The sequence below is a fragment of the Aspergillus pseudotamarii genome (assembly GCF_009193445.1).
Source record: "Aspergillus pseudotamarii strain CBS 117625 unplaced genomic scaffold BDV38scaffold_19, whole genome shotgun sequence".
Taxonomy (NCBI): domain Eukaryota; kingdom Fungi; phylum Ascomycota; class Eurotiomycetes; order Eurotiales; family Aspergillaceae; genus Aspergillus; species Aspergillus pseudotamarii.
This window is the reverse complement of record NW_022475033.1, coordinates 224,963-248,835: the sequence shown is the minus strand read 5'-3', so window position 1 is coordinate 248,835 and position 23,873 is coordinate 224,963. Positions and strand designations below refer to the sequence as shown.

Below are 23,873 nucleotides of genomic sequence, written 5' to 3'. Positions count from 1 at the left end.
GCTAAGTAGGGAAGGAAGAGCATTTTATACGTCAGTGGGGGGAGCCAGCGCACGCAATTGCGTAAAATGTTGGTTGTTAGTATCCATGTCGTTGTTTGTGAGATGTGGTGAGGCAGGTATTGCCTCATCAGTATGACGTCGAGTCTGCGTCGGATGAGTTTTTTGGACTTATGTAGGTCATTGTGATATAGTTTGTGTTTAAAAATAGGTAATGGTTGTCTATTCCTGTATATTTTATACATACGTGCCCTGGTCTAGGGGTGTATAGTTCCTAGATCTAGTGCTTTATCTCGGTCCCTGACTTATTCTTAGGATGAGATACAGATCATTCCTTTACTTGAGTGGGCTTGAGCTCTCTTCTACTCTCAACCATAACCTTTTGATTTTATGTTTGTGATTGTAGTCCACGAAGACAATAATTGCAATGCCGCGATCTTATTATTAGACAGGAGGTATATGCATGCGACAGACCAGCTGCCTACAGTTTGGCCTTGGCTCCAATAGCCTCGCTCACAGGAGCCACCTCGACCATCATTTTGCCCGTATTGACACCCCCATACAGGTCTACCAAACCCTGAGGCGCAGCCTCCAATCCACCCGGAACAATGTGCTCCTTGCGCTTGATTTTACCCTGTGTCAGCCACTCAGACAAGTCCTTCAGTGCGATCGGGTATTTCTTAGCGTAGTCGAAGACGATGAAACCCTTCATGGTCACTCGTTGCGACTAAAAAAAATGTTATCAGCAGCTATTCATAATGTGTAAAGCGCACGGGAAACTTACAATGACAGTCATAAAGCTAGCTGGACCCTGCGGCCTGGCAGAGTTATATTGACTGATCGCACCGCAGATGGCGAACCGAGCGTCGCGCGCAGCCCGAGCAAGACAGGCATCAAGAATTTCACCTCCGGTGTTATCAAAGAAGACATCGATGTACTCCGGAGTCGCGTCCTTCAATTGCTTTTTCCAATCCTTGTCCTTGTAGTTGATAGCAGCATCGAACCCTAACTCGTTGCGCAGGAAAGCACATTTCTCAGCGCTACCTGCCAGCCCAACGACTCTCTTTGCACCCTTGATCTTAGCGATCTGTCCGGCCACCATGCCCGTCGCACCCGCAGCGCCTGAGACAACAACAGTGTCCCCTGGCTTCGGTTGTCCAACTTCCGTCATGCCAAAGTATGCCGTCAGACCAGTCATGCCCAGTACCGACATTGCATCAGTCGGCTTGCATCCCGGGGGAATGACCACCTTCTGTGCCTCCTTTTGTCCCAGCAGGGCATACTCTTGCCAGCCCGAGTAAGCGATCACCCAGTCTCCAGCTTTGTATTGAGTTTTAAGGTTGCTTCCGACGCCGATCACTTGAGCGATACTCTGGCCGCGCATGACGCTACCGCGCTCGACAGGGGCGATGTACGATCGCTTGGCTGTGAGCCATTGCCGCATGGCCGGGTCGAGCGAAAGGTAGTGTACGCGCACAAGGACTTTGTCATCGGGGACATTGTCGGAGATAGTTGTGGCTGAGATCTTGAAGGTGCCGTTCGACGAGGGATCGATTGCCGGGGAGGGCGTATTGGCGTAGATGGCTTGTCGGTTGGTGATAGGCATTTTGGTCGAACTCAGTAGTACTTCCCAGGGATTCTAGAGTGAACAAAGGTGAATAAAGAGAAACAGATAGACATATAAAGGGACGATATCCTCTGTCTAGGAGTGAGCGTTGACAGAGGGTCAGCGGTCGCTGAAACAAAGCGACGAATGAACCTCGGCTGCTAGATCCATAACCGAATTGGTAAGTTCACTAATCACCAAAGTTCGCTGTCTATTTCGAGAGACACACTGGCCACACCCAGTAAACCTTATTGTCAACCATGTACTCTTTAAGAGTACACGAGTCAAGCAACCCTTGGTCCATAGAAAACTCTTTGCGGGCATGCCCATGGGTATACGGAAGAGTTCTTCGAAAATCAACGAATTGAGGAGCACTGCTGACTCATCAGCATAGGTAATTAACTAACTATGAAGCCAAGATGATGTAAGAGCCGCAGCACTTATCAAATCGTTATCGGCGATAAGGCATCATGTTTCGTTGTTTTTGCTTTCTAGCTTCGACACAAATCGTCATTGTTCCTTACTGAAACGTTAATTGATGCAAAATGCCAGCCATTGATGCAACTTGGTTCTATTCACAGTTATTTTCCATTCCCAGAGAGATGAAGATCTACATATCTTCCATGGTGAAGAACAATTGGAAATGCCCCTGAGGTAGCGTCTGACGTCATAGACACATCAGGTATGATGTCGCAGAGTCTGGGGTGTTGACAACTCGAATATATAAAGAACTGAGGGCGATAGGCCTCGTAGGGCTTAAATCCATTCTTAAGCATAGACATATTCTTTAAATCAAAGAATATCACAAGAGACAGTCCAGGAGAAAGTTCAATCATCTACAACACTACATACATCATACATCATACATCATGAGCAGCACGCAGCCACCTTACTATTCCTCCTCCTTCGGGGATCCCACTCAGCACCCCAGCTCGTCTCAACCGATTGGCACTCAGGTTGGGGGCGTTGACCCTAGTGATCCTCGTACTGGGCCTGCTCCACACACAGCTGGCCCACACAAGTCCGACATAGCCAACAAGCTCGATCCTCGTGTGGATAGTGACCTGAGCAAGGAGAAGCAGTCAAGCCACGCCGGCGTTGGTGCAGCTGGTGGCGCTAGCAACACCCGTTCAGGATCTGCCCAGAAGACGGCGGGTCCTCACACCTCGGACACTGGTAATAAGCTTGACCCTCGTGTCGACAGCGATATGGATAACCGTGCCCGTCACGCACCAGGCACCGCGGCCAGCGATGGCCGTACAGGGCCTGCCCCTAGAACTGCTGGGCCCCATGAATCTGACATGGGTAACAAGCTTGACCCCCGTATTGACAGTGACATAGACAATCGTGCGTCAGGGGCCGTGTCGAGCAATACTCGTGCTGGACACACTCAAAGAACCGCCGGTCCCCACGAGTCTGACATGGGCAACAAACTTGACCCTCGTGTTGACAGCGATGTGGACAACCGTGCTCAGTATGCACCACAAACCACTCACAACCGTAACGCCTCCCACATGGCCGGTACTGGAGCCACTACTTCCAGCACGACTGGTCCTCACAGCTCTAAGATTGGCAACAAGATGGACCCTCGTGTTGACAGTGACCTCGACAACCGCGCTCAGTACGCCCCAGGCACTACGAAGACGGGTAACGAAAACCCTTATGCTACGCAGAACACCACGCTTAGCAGCGGTTCCAACGCTGGGCCCCATGAGTCTAAGATGATGAACAAGCTCGATCCTCGCGTGGACGCCCAAACTGGCGACGTGTCTTCCAAGACAACCAGCCAGCCTCATGGCTCTCAGTTCACCGGTAACACCGATTCTCAATATGGGACCAATGCCACTGGGCCATCTACCGGAGCCGGGTACGCGTCCAGCGGCGTAGGATACCGACCTGCAGAGTCATCTAGCAGCGCACCTGGGTCCAGGGCTGCTCAGAAGGGTGCAGATGTTGGTTCCGGTGTGAAGGGAGCTTTTGCCGGCGCTCACGTAAGTAATACTTCCGGCTATGCTTGAATACGACTAACATTTTTCGAATAGGGCATGGGAGAATCTCTCCGCGGTGGTCTTAATGCGGCGGTCGATAAGACCTTTGGCCACGAAGAGGGCGTCGCAAAGAACGATGCTATTGCCAGCCAAGGGGAACGGGAGATACGCACTGGAAACTTCGGCCGAGGAAATGCTTACTGAGATGACCACACTGGGCGATTATGGGTTACGACGCTACGATAAGTTTGTATTTTATGCATATGTCCATTAATTTTCCAAGTTGCGTTTGATCATTGGTGGAAATGAGATTGGTAGTGCAGTTCCTGTATTATATTGAGTCTGAGAGCCATTCCATACGGAGAACACCAATGATGATTATTTTATACGAATACGAGCACGGACGTAAAAAATAAAACAAAATGAATAATCCCTAATTTCACAATACTATGTCCGGACTCTACGGAGCATTGCAAGTACTTAGGACAAGTTTTTCCCCGGAAGTAGCGGAAGTTCACTATAAGTTACCAGATCTACGCCGATAGATGGAACCAATCAAACGGGTGGCGGGAACCATAGTTGATGTGATCGATCCGATCAGGTGCATGCAAGATGACTTCACGAACCAAATTTCAATCACAGCAAGAGCCTTTGGACTCGATGTAATGATGAACACATTTTTCTTGCGTTTTAATAGGGCCCAACACATAGCATTCGACAGACAAGCAATTTCCACCCTCATGGTAACGATGAGTTTGTGGGTCCATCCTCCCATATGCCAAACCGTTTTGGTTTTTAAGATTTCGAACTATTGCTCAATAAATCGCAACCATGAATAATGACAATAAAATTTTTATGAAAAAATAACAAACAGTAATCGACGGAGAACTCTCTTACAGGAAGCTTCTTCCGGACTTGCCGGAGGCTGTGCAATCACTGTAGTGGGACCTCTCTCCTCTTATTATTTTTATTATTCCTTTTTTTTTTTCTCTTCTCCCTCTTCTCCCAATTCTTATTACACACACTACTCCACTGGGTGCAACCACAAAACTAATCAATGATCCATTGAGTCAAGGAACAGCTGAGGAAAGAAAAAAAATCAAAAACACAGAAAAAAGGAACGGTATTTCGATTACTACACGCGGAAGCCACGAACCAAATACCCGCTAACAAAGGTTCCGTTTCCTTGGTATCGGCAGTACGAATACGATATCCAACGATATCCAAACCTGATAAAGCATCATTCCTTTTTTGGCACCTTCTCTCAAATTATTTTAGCCCCGTTATTCGTTATTAGTTCGTTCGACTCCAGTTCGACTATTGCCATTAACACCTGTTTTATTTCACATGTGATTACTCCTGCAGATTGTTTCTGTTGGAATCATACTATTATTATAATTATTGTTGTTTATCATTATCATTATTATTATTATTAGAACATTTCTCTCTTTGCTGATCTATTTCTTTCCTGATATACATCTTGTCTTATATCATTGAATTCGCAACATCGCCTTCCCTGCATGTTTGAACCGAAGTTTTTACTTGTCATCCCCCCTCATATTGCCCTCGAATATGGCTGTCCCCGCAGCTCCACCTGCAAGCCATGATCCGGTCAATGCCGCTGGGGAGCCCTCGCAGGCTCTCCAGAGACCTTTAATTGCTGGAAATACCAGCTCTGACAGCGACGAACCGGTCGTAAACGGTGTGGATGTTGCTCGAGAAGACGAGGCGGACGGAATGGTCGGTGTCAGCATCAGTCGAGCCCAAAGTCGCATGAAGGCCCGTTCGACTCCGGCGGAGGAAAAGACACGCGCGATGGAACACAATGGGGGCTATTTTGACCCCATTCCAGACACCGACGACTCGAATGGCCTTTATACTTCCGAGATCACTGATGAACCGGAACAACTATCACAGACCTCGAAGCTGGAGGTTAGCCAACCGTCAGTTTCGCCCCAGACTGAGGCACACCAAAACGGAACAGCTTTTTCTAAAGATGGTGCCAACAGTCGCACCAGTTTCACTCGGTCGATCTTGAAGAACGGCTTGCCACTGCGGCCTCGGGCTTGGTCGGGCGATACCATGAAGAAGTTCCTGCCCGATTTAGGGTATCTTACTAAACGGACTTCTTTGCCTTTCCGCTCTTCGCAAAATCGCTCTCGCAGTCAGACCCTGAAACCTTCCTCGTCCAAGTTGGCGCTTGGCCAAGAAGAAGAATCTCATGCAAAGCCAAGGCGCAGATCGTGGAACGACTCCGACTCTAACAACGGGCTCGTTGATGAGCCAATCTCCGATCTGAAGCCCCTTGACGGCGCGACGGCAGCCAAGCATTCGTTTACCCGTCGGCCCAGCACGACTGTTTCAGGTGCGCCGTTGATGCTTAGGAGATCATCTTCTGACCAATCCTTGTATCTGAGAGCATCGTCCACTGCGTCGTCACTCGATCAGCGGCCCCAGTATGAGCACATTCACTCTCAAGTCAACAGCCGGTTCAAGGCCATCAAGGACAGTCTACAGGACTCGAGCAGCCGCTTGCTTAGCATGCCCAGCTTGCACTTACAGGACTTGCGGAGTGACTGGGGCTACAAACCGTTCCTGGGAGATGTTGTGAATCGGAAGGGCAACAACTACGCCGATGAATTGCCACCTACGAGTGACGCGCCTCGAGAGCAAGCGCCACCTCAATTTGGAGCGCGTCCACCGCGAGCTAACTCCAATACGTGGCATCCCATATTAAACGAAGCTATGTCTGAGTTAATGGGCGATGTTGTTATCATGGGAGGCTACCGAGGCTCTGTCTTACGTTCCGCTAAACCACCACAGCGTCAGCTGTGGGTTCCGATGAAAGTTGGGCTAAATCTTCGCAAAGTGGACCTTGAAGTCGGCCTGAATCCGGAGGATGAGGAGCGCATGGAGGAAACTATTATTCCCTCCGGAGTTCTATCGCATGTCGGGCCAGTTGACATTTGTCGTCGACTGATGAAACACCTCCGAAAGTCCGAGAATGCTGTCAAGGGTGACCTCCGCGTCTGGGATTATGGTTACGATTGGCGCTTGAGCCCACATCTCCTCTCAAAAAAGCTGATCAAGTTCCTGGAGGGCTTGCCCTGTAATGCGCCCGGTGTCCCGCCCGAAAAGCGGGGTGCTTGGGTTGTTGCGCACAGTCTAGGAGGGCTGATCACCCGCCACGCCGTAAACCAACGTCCGGAACTCTTTGCTGGTGTTCTCTACGCTGGTGTCCCGCAACACTGTGTCAATATCCTAGGCCCTCTTCGCAATGGGGATGATGTATTGCTCAGTTCTCGTGTGCTCACGGCTCAAGTGAACTTCACATTCCGAACCAGCTTTGCCCTCCTTCCTGAAGATGGGCACTGTTTCATCGATAAGCGCACCAAAGAAGAATATCGTGTGGACTTCTTCAACGTCCAGTCTTGGGACGAATACCGGCTCTCGCCCGTCATCAGCCAAGCCCTCCCACCCATGACAAACAAAGGCTTCGGCCTTGGAGGTAACATCGGGAAACGCTTCTCCGCTGTTCTGGGTAGCAAGGATAGCTTGCCATCTGAGGATACACCCGACGACGAGCATCAAGATCCGAACCAGACCAGTCACAGCAATCCAAATCCCATTACCGACCCAGCTGAGAAGCTAGCCCCGAGCATTGAGGGCATTGTTGGCCCGACGTCCAACCTCCGCGGCTCGGCTAATGTCAAAGCCACCACTACCGTTACCATCCCCCGAGCTACAGCCATAACCTATCTCGAACGCACACTCACCGAAGTCCGTCGCTTCAAGCAAGAACTCGCTTTCAACCCCTCTCATCAATCCAGCAACAGCTACCCGCCTTTCGCAGTTCTATACGGCAAATCTGTTCCCACCGTCTATGGCGCGCGCATCTCGACGCGCGAACAAATTAAACATCAAGATGCCTACGATGACCTCGCCTTCGCCGCAGGGGACGGCGTCTGTCTCGCGTCCGCGGCAATGCTGCCCCCAGGTTATCGAATCATTAAGCATGGCCTGGTGAGAAGCGATCGCGGTCACGTCGGATTATTGGGCGATCTGGAAGGCGTCGGCCAATGTCTTCGGGCTTTGGTGCGCGGAAGACGAGAAGGTGTAGGAATCAGCGATTCACCATTATCGACCTGAAGATACCTCTCCTCTCCTCTTCTATATTTTCTCTCCCTTTTGAAGCGATACCCTTGCTCCCCTCTCTTATAGAAGAAAAATCATCCTCATTCTGTCACCTCACCCAATATTTCTTCCTAAGGCTTATTTCTGACATATTTGCCTTGGATCATGCTCACGATGATGATCATACGAGTAATGACAAAAATTGCATTACATCTCCACATTATCCGAAAGAACTATATCTTGCATAAAGTGCTGCGGTACTATATCTGTATATATTTACTGTTTATATAGAGACCTGTATATACAACAACCCGAGTCTATCTGTTACTTTTTTCTTCTTTTTTTTGGGAACCGTAACCACATAATCTATATTCATCTCATACAACTGTCCCGAAATCTAAGCAAAAGAAAGGAAAATAGATAGAACCCCTTTAAAAAGAACCAAAATTGTGAAATATGAAACACGCCTTTATGCCAAAAATAAACGAAAAAAATGAACCAAGGCATGATAGGACATGATAAAATGAAAAGCTCCCTCTAACCCGTCCGGGAGTTGGCAATGTTCAGGACTAGAATGTCCGTCGCACCGACCTTGGTCAACTCGTCCATCACGGTGGCGATCTTCTTCTTCTCGACCATCGAGCTGACGGCCACCCAGCCGTCTTCCTCGAGCGCGGTCACAGTCGGAGCGCGCTTGCCCGGTGTGATGCCGGCGGCAGTGGAGAGTTTAGAGCGAGGAATGTTGTACTGGCACAGGACGTACTTCTGGGCGGCTGTAGTGAGGAAACGCATGTTAGCAAATGTAGGGGCAAGGATGGATGAGAGTTGTAAAGGAGAGGGCAGCATACTGATGACACCACGGATACGAGAGGTGATGAGTTCGACAAGAGGGTTCTGGGTGTTCCGGGACTTGACGAGAACAGAAGTACTCTCGACCACGGTATCGATGGCCTTAAGACCAGCAGCCTTCATAGTTTCACCGGACTCTGTGCGACATATATTAGTCTCATTTCCAGCGATTAGGGTGGTGCCAAGCCATCAACATACCAACAAGGTCGACAATGCCATCGGCGACACCCAATGCGCAAGCAGCCTCAACACTGCCACCAACATACTTGATCTTAGTAGAGAGTTTGCTGCTATCATCGATGCCCTCGAGCTTAGCAAAGAAGGCCTCGGTGAGGGCCGTGAAGCTGGTGACCACGTTACGGCCGACCAATTGCTTGGCCTCGGTGATGTCACCCTTCTCCGGAACCTGCACCTGTAGCTTGCAGCCTCCGAAGCCAAGGTCCATGATCTCCTCCACGCCGGAGGTCTCGCCGTTCGTCAGCTGCGCATCGTGCTCAGCGACCTGGTCGCGACCGGTGATACCGAGGTCGACGCGACCTTCGCCGACGAAGGTAGGAATATCTGCGGCGGGGAGGAAGATGAGGGCGATGGGGAGGTTCTTCACAAGGGCGATATCGAGGCGGGTCTCGCGACGGAATTGGATGTCAACGCCGGAAAGCAGGTCCAAGGTTGCCTGTTGGAGACGACCCTCTGTTTTCAGAGATATGCGTATTAGCTGGAGCTCATGTTACCTCCTAATGAGTTTGGTGTAGGACGGCTACTCAGGCAAGTTGCGAAAGAGTAGTAAGGTGAGTCATGGTGGGTTACTTGCTTTTAGGGACGGCGAAAAGGAGTCTGCCTTCGAGGCTGGACCGAGATTTTTTAGTATGCGGAAGAGACATTTGAAGGCTATTGCCTGTCTGGAGGCCTGCGTGGTGGCATGGAAGTAATTGACTCACTGGTTAACGAGATCCATAGCGACGATCAACCGCGCGGGGTAGTTGCTGGAGGGATTGAGAGGGGTGGAGGGAGTCTAGTGGGCAGATTGTATATTATATGCAAATACAGAGGACAAATCAGTCGGTGCAGGTGATATAGGAAGTTCTACACTGCGTAAAATGACTCAGTGGGTGTTTCGCAGGGATGGAGCGAGTTGGTCCGGAGCAATGAACGAAATCGGAGCACCGCAGACTCTGAATCGGTGAATGAGGACGGAAGTGGGGGTTGGATGCCTATATCCTCAGGTATCAACAGGGCCGTGTGGACCTGCACCCGGTGATGCTCTACGAATCAGGCAATCGGGTAAACATGCTCCCGAAGGCAGTAATCTGATTGGTAGATTGGTGGGCGAATGTTCCTGACGGTTTTTAGGGAGGACGGCATTTGATGGATCCCCATTAAACTACTAATTAGCCTAAACCGTTCTTTGTGTGCTTGTGCGTAAGTGGCTTTCTGGGCCCTGCACGGAGACATTTCAATAGTACATACTTGTAGGGCTCACTATAGAGTACAGAGCGGCTCATTAGAAAGGACGCGCATATCATAATTGAAGATTTAAGAAGTCCGGATCTTAAGAAGCGTCCTTCATTATTAGTACTCGAGCCTGAATGTTATTTCATGGAAGGATTGCCCCGATCTCCTGCTGCTTCAGTAGAAACGAGGAGTTTTTAAAAAAAAAATACATTTTGCTATGATACACACAGTAGTCTATACAACAACACCCCTAACATGTACTGCCTCAAAATGCTAGGCATCGCGACATGATCATGATAGGCCTAACTTGGTCAATCTTGTCCGGTTATAACTGCTCTGCGCTGCTGATGAGTCGTTCGATTAAACTCTCATCGGCTTTCGCAGAATCGGCTAAGATATCTCCAACCGTCCTCACAAGTCCAGCTAGTCTCCGGCGGTGTATTTTTTGTTCTAGTTCGGCACTCTTCTGTTTAGCCAGCTCGAGTAAAGGTGCTGGTAAGTTTGCTAGGCGCGCCACGTTTAACCCGTAGCTGCGATGCGCTACGCCCTCTCCCACCTCGTAGAGGAAAGTAATTTCTTCTTCGGTTGGCCCCGACTCGGTGAAACGCATGTGCACGTTCCGAAGTTCATGGTCAGCGAAGGAGTGCACCATTGAGGATAGGTGTTGATAGTGGGTAATGAAAAGCGTGAGACTTCGAATCGACCGGATCATATAATCAAGGACCGCTTGCGCAATTGCAACACCATCATGCGTAGACGTGCCTCGACCCAGTTCATCCAGAATGACAAGTGAGCGAGGTGTCGCTTGTTTTAGTATATCTGCTGTTTCAGAAAGCTCGACCATGAATGTGGATTCACCAGCCAGCATGTTGTCAAAGGCTCCCATGCGGGTAAACACAGCATCTAGCATACCAAGCTTCGCGGACTGTGCAGGGACGTAGGAACCAATCTGCCCCATAATGGTTATGAGTGCCACTTGCCGAACATAACTAGACTTACCGCCCATGTTAGGACCTGTAACAAGGAGAGCACGAGTTTTGTCACTATCCAAATCAATGTCATTGGGGACATAGCTGTCCAACAAAAGTTGTTCGACCATGGGATGACGCCCTTGATCAACTTGAACGCATGTGTAGTCGGTGTATTCGGGTTTCACGTAACCAGGTTGGTTAGCGATAGTCGCAAGAGAAATTAGACAGTCAAGTGTCGCAAGGGACTGTACACTATCACGGAAAGATTGATAACTGGCAGATATCTCAGCCAGGAAAGTTGCGTACGCCTTATCACAACCTGCCGCCAAAGCCTCCTTATGCTGATCCCGCTGTCGTAGAAGCCTGATAACTTCTGGAGTATGGAATCTTGAAACTGTTTTGGTACCAGATATCTTCACCCATGATGCCGGCACCTTTTTAATGGACGGTGACTTGTTCTCAACCGCAATCAAGTATTCAATGCCTGCCACTGTGACATATTCTACTTTCTTCTTCCCAAGGATCTCGCCAGCTGTAGAGCGATGATCTTCAAGGTCGTGCTCCACGGCACCGATTCCAAGCTTGTGTTCAGTAATCTCATCTGTCTCCTCCGATTCTCTGAAGAACTCATATTTGTCATCATTTTTCGCTGCATGCATATTTATTTTATCCAGGAAGCGCACAACATCTTCTAGGATTATTGGAAGAGATGCTACTGCTTTGCGAATGAGAGGCGACGAAAATCCAATATCAGCAGGAGACTGGACGCCAGCAAATTCCTGCGCAATCATCTGTAAGGTTTGGAGGAGAGCAAGAAGCTCGGGCCGGGTGCACTGGGAGGTATTTAGCATCGTTTATCACGGACTTGGTTCATGATGAGTTACCTTTCCGTAGTAGATCCTGATTAAGGACTTTTCCAGATCAGTCTTGATTCTACCAAGCAGACCCTTCATTCGTTCTACGAGAGCGACCCTTTCTGAACTTTTCAACTCCTCAACAGCATCCACTCTTTCTTCGAGGCTAGATTTATCTAGCAAAGGACGTCCCACCCATTTACGTAGCATTCTTTGCCCAAAACGAGTCTGCGTTCGATCCAAAGTCCAGAAAAGACTACCTTTGGTAGAGTGATCCGTCTGGTTATGGTAAATTTCGAGACTGTTCAAAGTATTTGCGTTGAGAAGCATATGTGACCGAGAGGAAAAGTGTTGAAAATACTTTGTAAGCTGGAAAACGTGCTCCAAGCCGTACTCTGACATATGCTTAATCATGGAAGACAAGCAGATAGTGACCTGCTCGCTTAAATTGAGCACCTTCTGAAGCAGGCTGCTCGCCTGCGCATCATTTGCGGCGCTCGCCTTCTTCAGTCTCTCCGCGTAAAAGCTCGAAACATGGCTATGTGACTCGGCTGCCGCCGTTTTTGCTTTAGGGGCCTTCTCAATACGAATCTCGTCACCAAACGCATTAGTCTTGTTACCAGAAAGATGTTGAACAAGCTTTTCCGTGGCCTTTGATAAGTCACCAACTATAAGAACCTCACAAGGTGCCAGATGAAGGAGCCTGGTTTCGATTTCGCTCCTCATGAACCCGTCTTCAAACTCGTCATACACTATGTCACCTGTTGCCGGCTGAACAGCGACAATCCCCACATGCACCTTTTCGTCATTTCCCCAGCCCTTGGCGTTTGTCTCTGTAATACAAAGCATATACCCCGTTGCCATTGAAGTACCAGCGGCTGACAGAGATGCTGTAGATCCTTCCAGGCCTTCCATATCATCAATATACGTACCCTTTGTGTACAGATTAGTGAGTTTGCGTCCAAAGGGCGCATTGCGATTATCACCAGCAGCTTTAAGGGCAGCAGTCTCCATTTGTCGGACGACTCCGACTTTGTGTCCGGCCGTAACAAGACGCTTGACATGAACATGTAATCTATGGACCGGTATGCTTGCTGATGCAAACCGGTCAAGATGAGCCTCCGAAGGATCTATAATACTATGAGTAAAGGCAAGCAGAAACGAAGTGGGCTGTTAATTGAAACCGACACTTACGTTCATCGAACCTGAATTTCCCAGGAATACAGACAATATTCAGCTCCTTCGCAGCCGTTCTAGCATCTTCGCCAAAGAACCGGAATTTGTATCCAACCTCCACTACCAAAACCGTATCCATATGTTCCCGCTTGATATCGATGACCTGCTTCTCCATAGGAGTAAGCTTGCGCCCGCCTTTCTTTGCCGTGGCCTTCCCTTTAGCTGCAGGCGGCGGAGAAGGTTCGTCATCCTCATCACCCTCGCCAGCCTCCTCGAAAACAGCTTCGGTAGCAGCATTTCTGCCAATTCCAATGAGGCAGTCTGGTCCACCTAATCTCCGCACAAACTTCTGATGTAGCTTGTCTCTTTCCTTGGTTCGTTCTTTCGTTTCTCCCTCCGTAGCGGGCGAGCTAGCGAACTTGTAGAGCTCCGGTTTTTGGCTACTGTCCGATGGCAAAGGGCGCTCAACATGTGTTTCTTTCGAAGCTTCGGTCGTAATTTGCGAATCTGAACCATTTGTTCTGGCCCGCTTTGGCGCCGGACCTACTACATCGTCCTCCTCATCATCAACGTTGTTTGACCAACTACTACTATTCTTCTCTCTTAAGCCTTCTTCCTGTTTTGTACCCTCCGCCCCTTCTTGATCTCGTTCCTCCTTTGCAAGAACATCATTCGAAGGGTTTTCCTGCGAGAGTTGCGGCTTCTTTGTGAAAAAGCTTGAGATGGTCGGTTGTTTTCGCTTCAAATTTGGAGAAGATGGCGGCTGAGAAGATAGAGGCATCGTTTACTGCCCGGGTGTTTTGTAAGTCACATAAGCTTCAAACAGGTGCTCTATTGCGTGTTACTTTAAAAAGATATAGAATTCAACGAGATAGGCGAGATGGAGTGATGGATTAGCGGCGAAGGAAGAGGTGGCAAATGAAGCGATAGGTTTTCGTAAAAAGCATTCGAGACAGGTTTAGTAAACACGTATTGAAAACCAGAATACCATGCTGCCATTAGCTGTTACCTGCCCTGCATAGTATCAACGTCTCGCTGCTTCAGGAACACTTCGAGCGCAAAGTCTAACGAAAGCTTTTGCAAGTCCGCGGCTTCGGAGCTTAACGCGTAAGAAGACGCGTTAACCGTGTTGCAATGTATGTACTTCAGTCGACTAGTTAGGTTAAGTGTTAACTAGATAACTAGGTTAGTTACTAGTTAACTAGTTAGTTAGTCAGACTCCATTGCTTACCTAATCAGGGACGTACATAACGTAATCGGTAAACGAGCGGGCCACGCAATCGAGTGGGCCAACGCGCCGCCATATTGAAATTTAAAATGATCAAAACACCATAAATTTAGACTCCTATATAAAAATGATGGTTTCTATCGATTCGGGCAGTGCGTGATTTTATGGCCCTGTACACCACAGCCAGAACATTTAGACGGGGCGCGCCTAGGGGCCGATTCAGCAGGCAGAGCCCTATCTGCCTGTATGACTTCATCTGCCTGATTTCGGCACTCTATAAGAATTCGGGCTTCAGATACTGATATACCTTCTTGAAAAGTAATCTGTTTAGTAGAGCGCTTTCGCTTTTTAATCTGCCTTTCGTTTTCAGCCTGTTATTGGTCGAGTTTATACTTTAATATCGTTGCATTATAGAAAGCATATTCAGCGCCTTTTACTATTTGATTTAGGCGAGCTTTAATAGGCGAATCAGGACTGCAATACCGATCTTTAAGCAGCTTTTTAAAACTAAATTCTGACTTATTCAGCTGCATAACTGTATAAGGTATAATAGACACTGAGCTGCCTTGGCTGCTAGGTCTACTACCCGGAGGTATAGGAGTCTTGAGCTGAACTGTCAGCTCAGACAGAATATGCTTAGGGGATAGAGGAACTAGGCCAGTAGCTTTAAAAGTACTATAAATATTGCTGCTGGTAAAGGCCTCTGTATAGGCCTCAGGATATGTGTTTAGGAAATCGAGTTTATCAATATAATTACACCCGCAGTGTATTTTAGATTGAACTAGGTCTCCGTATGCGTATTTTAAAGGCAAGAAAACAGCAACATCAAGCAGTTGAAGCTTATAAAAAGCGTGTACAGACATACAGATTGATATAATATCATTTTCTGCGCAGATCTCATTGAATTGAGATATTAGATGACTATCGTGGCTATCTAGAATAAGTAAATAGTATTTTCCAACAGATCGGCCGGCAGTATAAGATATAAAATAATTCTGTAGCCAATGTAGGTCAATATTATTGCTTGTCTAGTTATTAGGACTAATCTCAATCCTCCAATTAGAAGGAATCTTGTTATCCTCGTACTAGGTCTCCATATGTATCTTGCCTTTAAAAATAATACAGGGTAACAGGGAGGTGGAGCCTATCTATTAGAATATATATATTCTATAGTAGTAACTCATTCCCGGTTTCCTGGCTGCAATAAAAATGGCTTGCCTGACATATCAGATCTAGTAAGAACTTTGGCTGTAGCTACTAGATCTATTACAAATTCTGTTTTATCAAAATTGTAGATATTGCTTGAAGCTATACCATATTTCTGAATAGTCTTATGTTACGCCCGGGGCTTCGTCGTCAAGTCTGAGACCAGTTAGCGGATCACGCGTAGGGGTCACTAATCTGAAGTCGTCCTTAACTTGGTTTCTCAATGGGTCGCGGTCTTGAGGTACGGGGTAGGCACAAGACTGCCGTTGATGCTAGAATGAAGTTGTCTTGTGTGTGTAGTCGATACAAGACTGTTGTCGATACTAGACTTGAGTCTAAAGGGCCAGGCCTATTGAGTATATATACTCAATAGTTAAAGAGTACAAACGAGTTGAGACTGGTCTTACTATTAAAGATAACTCTGTAGTAACAATATAGAAATTGATTACGAAGAACTAAACTAGGTATATAAATAAGTGTCTTTATATATTCTGTAGCTGGCTACTCCCGCTGTGACTCCCTTGGGGGTAGGTAGTGGAGTATATCCAATTATAGTATACAGTGCTGTATACTCCCGGTATACTCCCTCTGGGATAGGTTCCGGAGTAGATATTATGTAACTAATCTAGTATCGGTCCTTAATTTACTGTCACATTGGGTATTTGCTGTAGTCATCCTCTGATAATCCTGTAGTTGGCTTCGGTTCCTGTTGTCCTATGATATTCTGCCTTGCGTGCCCGCCTTTGACAAGGTGCGCTAGACAAGGGTCTGTAACATCTTATTTACCTACTTAAACCAAGCTCCTAGAATCCTTGGATCCTCTACTTTAGTACACTAATAGTTGTAGCGATGTGCAAAGTAGACTTTAAGCTCAGGTATACACTTGGTAAAGTTGTATATCTATTTCTCCCCTACAGTAGTAGGAGGAGAAGTAGTATTATACTTTGAAAGCAGGATATTGGCCATTTCTCGTACATATACAGATCCGGGAGGCACTCCACATTTATCTAGTGATAGAATCCATTCTTTAAACAATTCCTCTTCAGTAGTAGTCAATTTATGACCATTTACGCGTGTATCTGATCGAAATGTATACCCTGATAGGCACCTTTAGAGTGTTGTACGAGGTATATTAAAAAACACGAGCTGCCTCACGAATATTGATAAATTTGTTATTCTTAATAGCTGATATTGCTAATAAGACTCTGTCTTCCTGTTCTACCTGAGACCTTGATGATTTAGGCATTTTTGGTGGTATGGCTGGTGGTTGAATAGCTTCAAAAAAACAAACGCGTAGAAAACCGGCGCGTTGGCCCACTCGATTGCGTGGCCCGCTCGTTTACCGATTACGTTAACTAACGTAACTACAGTAGTGAACTTAACGAGTGCTACTACGCCTTCAGTGACAAAGTCAGGAGTTGGCAGGTCAAGTTGATGACCAAATAACACTTATTTTCTATGTGAAGCATAATTTATACATTTGATAGTTGAAATGGCGCATGAGTAGGTACTGATGCCTCAACCAGCCATATGCGTCGATCGCAATGAATCACTATTCATGCTGTATAGAACGTCGGCTATAATTATACGCAGTCAAGTTCAGCGCACGTCTTCATCTTTATGCAGCAGCGACGCTGTTATTGGAAATTCCTTCGTTGAATCCTGCTAGATGGTATGCGAAAAGTCGGCCTGCCTAAGATACAACGACGATGCGTCGTGATGGGCGGAACGTCTAACTCCTTAGTATTGAGGTCAGGTCCATTAGGTTCAAGGACTCTAGAATTTTGGATCTCACGATAAGGTTATCGGGCCGATTATGCTGTAAAGCGGGCTTGTGGTATAGTGAACAATCAGAATGCCAGCAGTAATCAAGAGTGCAGTAAGAAAAGAGGGTATAACAATGACAAATCCTAGCAGGAGCTCCCATCCAAGTATAGTCGCTCAAAATCATCTTCTTCGATATCGGAAATCGTCGCCTCAGGAGACGTTACACGCGTCGCACCCTGAAATGAGGGGACGTTGCTAGTGTCCACGGTGTATATAGGATTCTCTTCAGCTGACAATTTTGGAAATGAGGCTGCTAGCGGATTATAAGAATATCCTACATGACTATCGTGTCCATCTAACATGTTTAGCTCGATGGGTTGGCTATCGCCGAAAAGAAACTGTGGCGGATAACTAGTATCACTGGCTAGATGTCGCTTGATGACGGGAGAGTGCCAGCCCACAAGAGGATCGATTCGGCCGTGAACATCCAATAGCGGTTCGATATTCTCTTTGTCTGTAGTAAAACGGCAAAGCCTCTCTGCAAATTCTGAGATATAATTGCTGGAAAGTACCGAGTTAGGAGTGCGAGTGATCATAACCTCTTGCTGCAGGAAGAGTGCATCAGAAGATGCAACTAGCCCAATTGGCAACCCATCACCACAATGTTGGTCTGGGATATTTTTGTCTGGTGTGTCACAAAAGATCTTTAACCCATTGCGCGACCTAGGCTCATGCCCATTGAATGTCAATGTGAAGTCGTCGGTACCCTCTCCATGATTTACTTGGTTACCACCACAAATTGGGGCTTCAGTCGAGGTTGCCCGCGTGAAATGTGAATCTCTATGGTCCAAGTCCTGCCCAACGGTGATTGGGGCACGTTTAACTGCTTTCTTCTTCCGCTTCCTGTCCCGTCCACGTTGAAGGTTGGCGTCGGTTTGAGAGAGGGCACGTTTCGAACGAGTTGATCTCCGCCTGGGTATGGGTGTTTCCCCCTTCAGAGGACTGCCGTCCTCTACATTACCAGAAATCACACGCTGTTTCCGTAAAATACCGGTAGGAGAAAATATGAGCTCTGTAGGCTCGACACCCATGGACGTCTTCTCCATTACCCTAAGCGCGCTTTCATCCTTCTTCTGATTGCGCTTGCGCCTCATTTGCTCGGTGGCCGAATCGAAAATATCCATTCCCGGCCAAAGAACACCTTTAAGTCTAGCGATCTCATCCACCCTTTCCTTGTCCACTTCACTCTCAGCGTCGTCAACAAGTGGATCGTAATTTAGATGTCGGTTTAGCAACTGCGAGGCAATTTGCGCTGTGTCTCCCAGCGTTTTAGACCTACTAGGCGTGCATCCCAAGACAGAAGCACCCTCATCGTCTGAACCAAACACGCGTTCTTGCTTCCACTGGTAGGCCGTGGCTTCTGTGATGATTTGAGGACCAGGCGTATGGTGCAATAAATGGCTCGCTTCTGCTTTTGCTTGCAGACCGAGATTTGGAGAAACAACTGCAGTGACGCAGTCCGCAGAGACTGATGTGTCTCTGTCGCTAATATCATGCTCCATATCCACACCTGACGTGACAAGGCGTGGATCTAAGTAATCAGGAAGAGCACTGTCGTGCGGCGAGCGTACAGGCACTAGAGGACTTTTATACCCATGATCTTCTTTCACAGGGCACCTCTTATCATGAGACCCAGCCTTTCCTTGTATCCTTTTCCTGCGAGCATCTTTCGAGGCTAATCGATCGGAGAGCAACTTCGCAAGATTATTGGCCTTATACCATCGGTCGTACTCGTCAAGAACCATAACGGCTTGGGCCTCTTGATGACTGCGGACTTGTAATTTGAAGTAATGAGAAAGATGAGCCTTGGATGAAACATGAGTCAACAAATGAGACACATCACTGAATTTGGGTTTTTTGGGGCATATGTTGCACAAAAGTGCTGCCGCATCCATCGTAGGTGACTTTGAAGAAAAGTGAAAGAGCCAATTAGGGTGAAATCAAAGAAGGCAACAGGTTAGAGCTGCCAGGTGCAAGTCGTTGCATGCATAAAAGCCTAAACAATCCAGATACTGGGCGAACAGCCAGTATAGAAAGACTGGCCCTCGTGGCGGACATTGGACATTTCTTATGAACGGCGGTAAACAGACATCAGAAGACTTGCCCTGCAGAATCGAGAACTGCCAGGGCAGGTGCTAGAATGGGAGAAGACATATTCTTTCTCACATGAGCAACTAGAGAAGGAACTCCTCGCAAACTTCCAACTGGGCAGGCACCTGCTTGAACACGACTAGGCCGGACAAGGCACTGTACCGTGACCACCTACCAGCAGTAATGTGTTTAAAGTACGTACAGTAGCACTTACTACTGAAAATAGCCTCAAGGGCACCAGGCAAGAGTCAATGAATAAAAGTGGGAACCTCAAGTCATCAATTGTGCAATTTGAGCTCATATTAAAAGATAAAAGACACTGCTACCGTTATGGGTTACATAATATCATGTGCCACTGTGTCTTAACAACCTTTCAACAGGTTATTGTGAGGGGGTATGAAGCGGAAATAAGTCACAGTACCAATCATTCTTCTCCTGCCTTGTATCCCATAATCCATGAAATAGAGGCAAAATGGGTTATTAGATTGCAGGAGGTGCTAACTACGGACAATCGAGTAAAGCAGCAATTATCACTTCGGCAAACACTTTGTTATTGCTCTCGGCATACAACTAGCCATCGTTAGCACCCCGTGATCATAGAAACTTGAAGACAGGTAACTCACTAGACAGGATCTACTTCTCCAACACCGTCATACCCCAGAAGACTCAACCCTGCGAGGGCGAAGTGTGTATGGAAAACGTCAACCATATTACCAGGTCGGTCTCCAAACCCACCATTCTCCGGGTCCTAGTTTGGATTAGAAACACGACCTGTAGCCAATTCGAGTGAAACTAACCTGGCAACGCAGGATGAATGCAGCAAGCTTGTCGCCATTAATCCAGTGAAGCTTGTCAATCATGGCCAAGCTGGCCCCAACCCACCAGCTATAGCATGCATCTTCCAATTTCTCCGGACGTCCGTTGAAGCCTCCATTATCCACCTGCCTTTCGCTGAGCCAGCCACCCAAGCGGTCCTTGTTAATCAAGTCCAATCGCCCGGCAATAGCCAAAGCTCCTACACAGGTGAAGACCTGTCCAGAATGTGACTCTGCACCGGGGTGGATACCGTAACCTCCGTCCAGGTTTTCACATTCCTGGATATAGGCAACGGCCTTTGGGACATCAACAGTATCCAGGAGGCCTAAGAGTGACAATGCATTGAACGCACCATACAAGAACCGAGTGTCCAACTCGCCCCACTCGTCACCCATGAACGAGCCAGTTTTCTTGTCCTGTAATCCAGCGATGAAAGAGCCAACTTTCTGTTTGCCTCCAAGGCCACGCTTTTCCAATTCATCCACTGCATCCAGCATTACAAGGATCTGGACAGCAGAAACGGTATACAGCATATGAGCATCATGTCCAGGTGCAGCCCCAAACCCACCGTTCTCACGCTGACAGGAGAGGACAAAACTGATCGTGTCTTCACGAGGTAAGGCTTGAGGACAGCCGAGAAGATGCAAGGCTGTTAAGCCCCAGTAGACTCCATTAAGTCGAAGATGCTCCGTGAGCCAATATTCAAGCTCATCCCTCCTCTAGCATCACCTGTCAACCATCTTTCCCATCATTAAAAGATGGTAAGAATGACGCACGCTGTCCAGATTTTTAATGTACTCTACGTGTTTTTGAACACATAGATACTGGTCAGATTGACCAGCCCCCGAGACTGGGAACATAATTTACGCGGGGATACTGTCAGTAGCTCAGTCACTAGCACACAAAGCCAGCTAGCTTAGGGTATAACGGGCAGCTAGGTTTTGGTTAAGGGTTTTAAGGGAGGGGTCACATAGAATAAAAAAGATAGATGACAATCGAGACAGCACTTCACAGGCTACGCCACAAATGAGTCATGCATGGTTTTTGAGACAAAAAACAAAAAGAAAGGTTAATTTCCAGGGTGCCGTCAGTGCTTGTAGCGTCTATATCAGACGAAGGCAAGACGAACCACTGGGAAACGCTGCAACTGCTTCGGTAAGCTAGTGAGATTCGGGAGGTGAAAAGGGAAAAAAGCTTTTAGGCAGGGATGAGTGTGGTCGGGTACCGAAGAGGATGAGGGCTCTACGCCACGTGACTTAGCGCCACCGGGTGAACCGCCGACGCATAGCGGGGCCATGTTTCAGACAAGTCTTTAGGGTGGGATCGCCAGGGCGGGCGGCGGTGAACGGTAACCCCTGAGCGCTTACGGTTTGCCCCTGGGTCCCTGCTTTTCCTCAACACTGCATTTGGTCATTAATAGTGTTTGGTGGCTGCTGATTCTTTTTTTGTCCTTTAACTCTCTATGTGGTTCTATTGGTAGGTCCGTGTTGATCATGGAATAAAACAATATACATGCTGATGATACTTGTTCATAGTAGTAATAATAGTAGTCCTGTTTCAGTTCTTGGACATCCTAGTGTGGTATCTGAAGAGAATGTGTGAGTACAGAAGCGGATCTTGGTTTTCACAATGAATCCTTCCCACGTGTACTGTATTGTCTCCATCTCAGAGTACAATTTAAAGGCTATGTACATACGGAGTACTAGTGAATTAAGTACAATGTAAAGTATGCCATTGAGAATACCTATAGTAACTAGTAAATGACCCAGTAATATATAATTTTCTCCACTTTCATAATCGATTTTATTAATGGTGTAGAGTACGGTAATGTACGGAGTTCTCCGTGAAAGAAAGAAAAGGAAGGAGCGAAAATTGTTTAATGCATGTACCAAGTACGTAACGGGCAAAGTCATGGGTTATCTCAGAACAGATGGCAGGTTTTACTTCAGCATTCCAGCAATCCAGCAATTCCTTGTTCCCTTTTGCCCCTTTTTTACGTTTTGCTTCTTTTTGCCTTTCTTTTACTCTATTCTTTAGGTAAAGGAAGAGACCTGGCGGGGCATTGCCTGTATATGTGCCTATTTTCCATTCTTATTCTCTGGTACAGATTACTTTTTATATCATCCCCACTAGCGGTATCACGATGTCATGTGTGAACCGTGGTAACAAGCCTACTTGAAGCTCAGAAGGATCAGCCGATACTTGAAAAACGGGACTACATTTATTTTTCTCTCATTCTTGTCCCTCAAGCACTAACCTGTTCGGTGCAAACATTCAGAGATTGCCACACAAGTATAAAGAGAATGATGAACAACCAGGACAGATGATTTTGGCTTCGAAGTGTATTAGTGGTAACTGATAGAGAAGTCTACTTAAATACAACCTAGTGATGCTATGACCGTCTCCGCGCCAGGCACCTCGTTCGCGTCGAGTCCACCCACCGTTGATTCGCCCATTCCATGGAACGGCGCCCCAGCGGGATATCCGGTCAACCAATCCATTGCTGCAATTACTGTATCTTCGTCGGAGCGTACATCATCCCGCCCAAGGCACCAGCTGCCAGGCCCGATCTTTTCGACCAATCAATGACACTACTCCATTATTTGGATGGGTCTTTCCGATCTTTCGGTGTATACCCTTGTACACATTCACTTCCCTACTATACACCATGTGCCCCTCTGCATCGTCTATTAGGGGGCTATGGTAAGCCACAGACCACGACCATGTATGACCATCTATATGAGTCTACTTATTAGATAACCCTACAATCCTACTGGGAAGCATCCGAGCCATGAATGAGAAAGTAGACAAGGTTATATCATCAAACACAATGTATCTTCCAATACCTGAATATGTTCTGATACTTCAACTAGCTCGACGATCGGTTGGTGGGTTGGGCCAAACGTCACCTTCGACGCAAGAAGCTAAATTCTCTCTTCCTTTTTTTTTTTATTTATTTTCTTACTTTTTTTTTTTAACACCTTCCTCTTATATTGGCTCAAACGGTTACTTTCCAACATTGGCTAGGCCTGGGGTATATCGTAAACTCAGAAAGATGAAAAATTTAAGACAAGGAGGAATGGATCTTTATAGGGCACTTAAGGACTCCGTAGTACATACCTTCCACCGCGTCTCTCACAGAAAACCCCATCAGTGCACTAGATACAAATAGGCTTTTCCATAGTGCTCTAAGAAGCCACGCAGTAGCAATTCTGGAGCCTTGCACAACGCCAGCTCCACTATCAGTTCGCCCCCTTAAAGAACGGAGGCTTCTTAGCCTGACACACTGCCGCGCTTGCATAACGCTGTCAAGGAATGTGTCGTGGAGTCTGAGCACTTACAGAACCGTGCGAGAATCACTCTCTCGTGTCAAGGCTTTTGACGACCAACTCCATACAACCAATCTCCTTGGAATTTCCATAATTAAAGAAATCGCTTAGTATTCTCTCTTTCCCATTCATTTCAGTCTCTCTTCGGTGTTAAATTTCTCTTTCTCTTATTATTTTTGTTTTTATTCTTAGGTAGCCTTCTATCCTCACTTTAACAATCCGACGATTGCACGCTAGTCGCTCCTCTCTTGACCGACCGCCCTCTGAACGCCGCTCCGCAGCCCAAGGGTAAAAACACAAAAAAAAAAAAAAAAAAAAAAAAAAAAAAAAAAAAAAAAAAAAAAAAAAA

At 47.2% G+C, this 23,873-nt stretch overlaps 6 protein-coding genes across 6 annotated transcripts; 2 read left to right on the top strand and 4 right to left on the bottom strand.

The window, feature by feature from the left end:
* Positions 1–478: 478 nt before the first annotated feature.
* Positions 479–1,603, bottom strand: BDV38DRAFT_281724 (NADP-dependent oxidoreductase; the record flags this gene model as incomplete). The annotated part of the gene is made up of 2 exons (XM_032059621.1): positions 479–724; positions 782–1,603. 2 exons carry the CDS (start codon positions 1,601–1,603, stop codon positions 479–481), a joined length of 1,068 nt encoding a protein of 355 aa, XP_031914857.1.
* An 869-nt stretch (positions 1,604–2,472) lies between these two features.
* On the top strand, positions 2,473–3,795 carry dprC (the record flags this gene model as incomplete). The annotated part of the gene is made up of 2 exons (XM_032059620.1): positions 2,473–3,594; positions 3,646–3,795. 2 exons carry the CDS (start codon positions 2,473–2,475, stop codon positions 3,793–3,795), a joined length of 1,272 nt encoding a protein of 423 aa, XP_031914856.1.
* Positions 3,796–4,904: 1,109 nt separating this feature from the next.
* BDV38DRAFT_60339 (uncharacterized protein) lies at positions 4,905–8,012 on the top strand. The gene has a single exon (XM_032063622.1). The coding sequence runs from the start codon at positions 5,164–5,166 to the stop codon at positions 7,738–7,740; it is 2,577 nt and encodes an 858-aa protein (XP_031914855.1). The 5' UTR covers positions 4,905–5,163; the 3' UTR covers positions 7,741–8,012.
* Positions 8,013–9,698, bottom strand: BDV38DRAFT_60338 (ATP phosphoribosyltransferase). Its single transcript, XM_032063621.1, has 5 exons — positions 9,513–9,698; positions 9,386–9,420; positions 8,773–9,264; positions 8,574–8,711; positions 8,013–8,498 (listed from the first exon to the last, which is right to left on the bottom strand). The coding sequence occupies exons 1-5, from the start codon at positions 9,527–9,529 to the stop codon at positions 8,263–8,265; spliced, it is 918 nt and encodes a 305-aa protein (XP_031914854.1). The 5' UTR covers positions 9,530–9,698; the 3' UTR covers positions 8,013–8,262.
* A 464-nt stretch (positions 9,699–10,162) lies between these two features.
* Positions 10,163–13,920, bottom strand: msh3 (mismatch repair protein MSH3). Its single transcript, XM_032063620.1, has 3 exons — positions 13,046–13,920; positions 11,882–12,981; positions 10,163–11,830 (listed from the first exon to the last, which is right to left on the bottom strand). Exons 1-3 carry the CDS (start codon positions 13,806–13,808, stop codon positions 10,352–10,354), a joined length of 3,342 nt encoding a protein of 1,113 aa, XP_031914853.1. The 5' UTR covers positions 13,809–13,920; the 3' UTR covers positions 10,163–10,351.
* Positions 13,921–17,371: 3,451 nt separating this feature from the next.
* BDV38DRAFT_291840 (geranylgeranyl transferase type-2 subunit beta) lies at positions 17,372–21,055 on the bottom strand (the record flags this gene model as incomplete). The annotated part of the gene is made up of 4 exons (XM_032061847.1): positions 17,372–19,093; positions 20,017–20,127; positions 20,177–20,914; positions 20,972–21,055. 4 exons carry the CDS (start codon positions 21,053–21,055, stop codon positions 17,372–17,374), a joined length of 2,655 nt encoding a protein of 884 aa, XP_031914852.1.
* Between the last annotated feature and the right edge of the window lie 2,818 nt (positions 21,056–23,873).

What these genes read in the sequence shown, in the direction of transcription:
- BDV38DRAFT_60339 (XM_032063622.1), top strand. Translation starts at nt 5,164, where the DNA reads ATGGCTGTCCCCGCAGCTCCACCTGCAAGCCATGATCCGGTCAATGCC.
- BDV38DRAFT_60338 (XM_032063621.1), bottom strand. An exon ending in TGGCATTGTCGACCTTGTTG is followed by an intron (nt 8,712 to 8,772) that starts GTATGTTGATGG and finishes TATGTCGCACAG; the next exon opens with AGTCCGGTGAAACTATGAAG. An exon ending in TCGTATCCGTGGTGTCATCA is followed by an intron (nt 8,499 to 8,573) that starts GTATGCTGCCCT and finishes TCCTCACTACAG; the next exon opens with CCGCCCAGAAGTACGTCCTG.
- msh3 (XM_032063620.1), bottom strand. Translation starts at nt 13,808, where the DNA reads ATGCCTCTATCTTCTCAGCCGCCATCTTCTCCAAATTTGAAGCGAAAA. An exon ending in GAAATTCAGGTTCGATGAAC is followed by an intron (nt 12,982 to 13,045) that starts GTAAGTGTCGGT and finishes ATAGTATTATAG; the next exon opens with ATCCTTCGGAGGCTCATCTT. An exon ending in TCAGGATCTACTACGGAAAG is followed by an intron (nt 11,831 to 11,881) that starts GTAACTCATCAT and finishes AATACCTCCCAG; the next exon opens with TGCACCCGGCCCGAGCTTCT.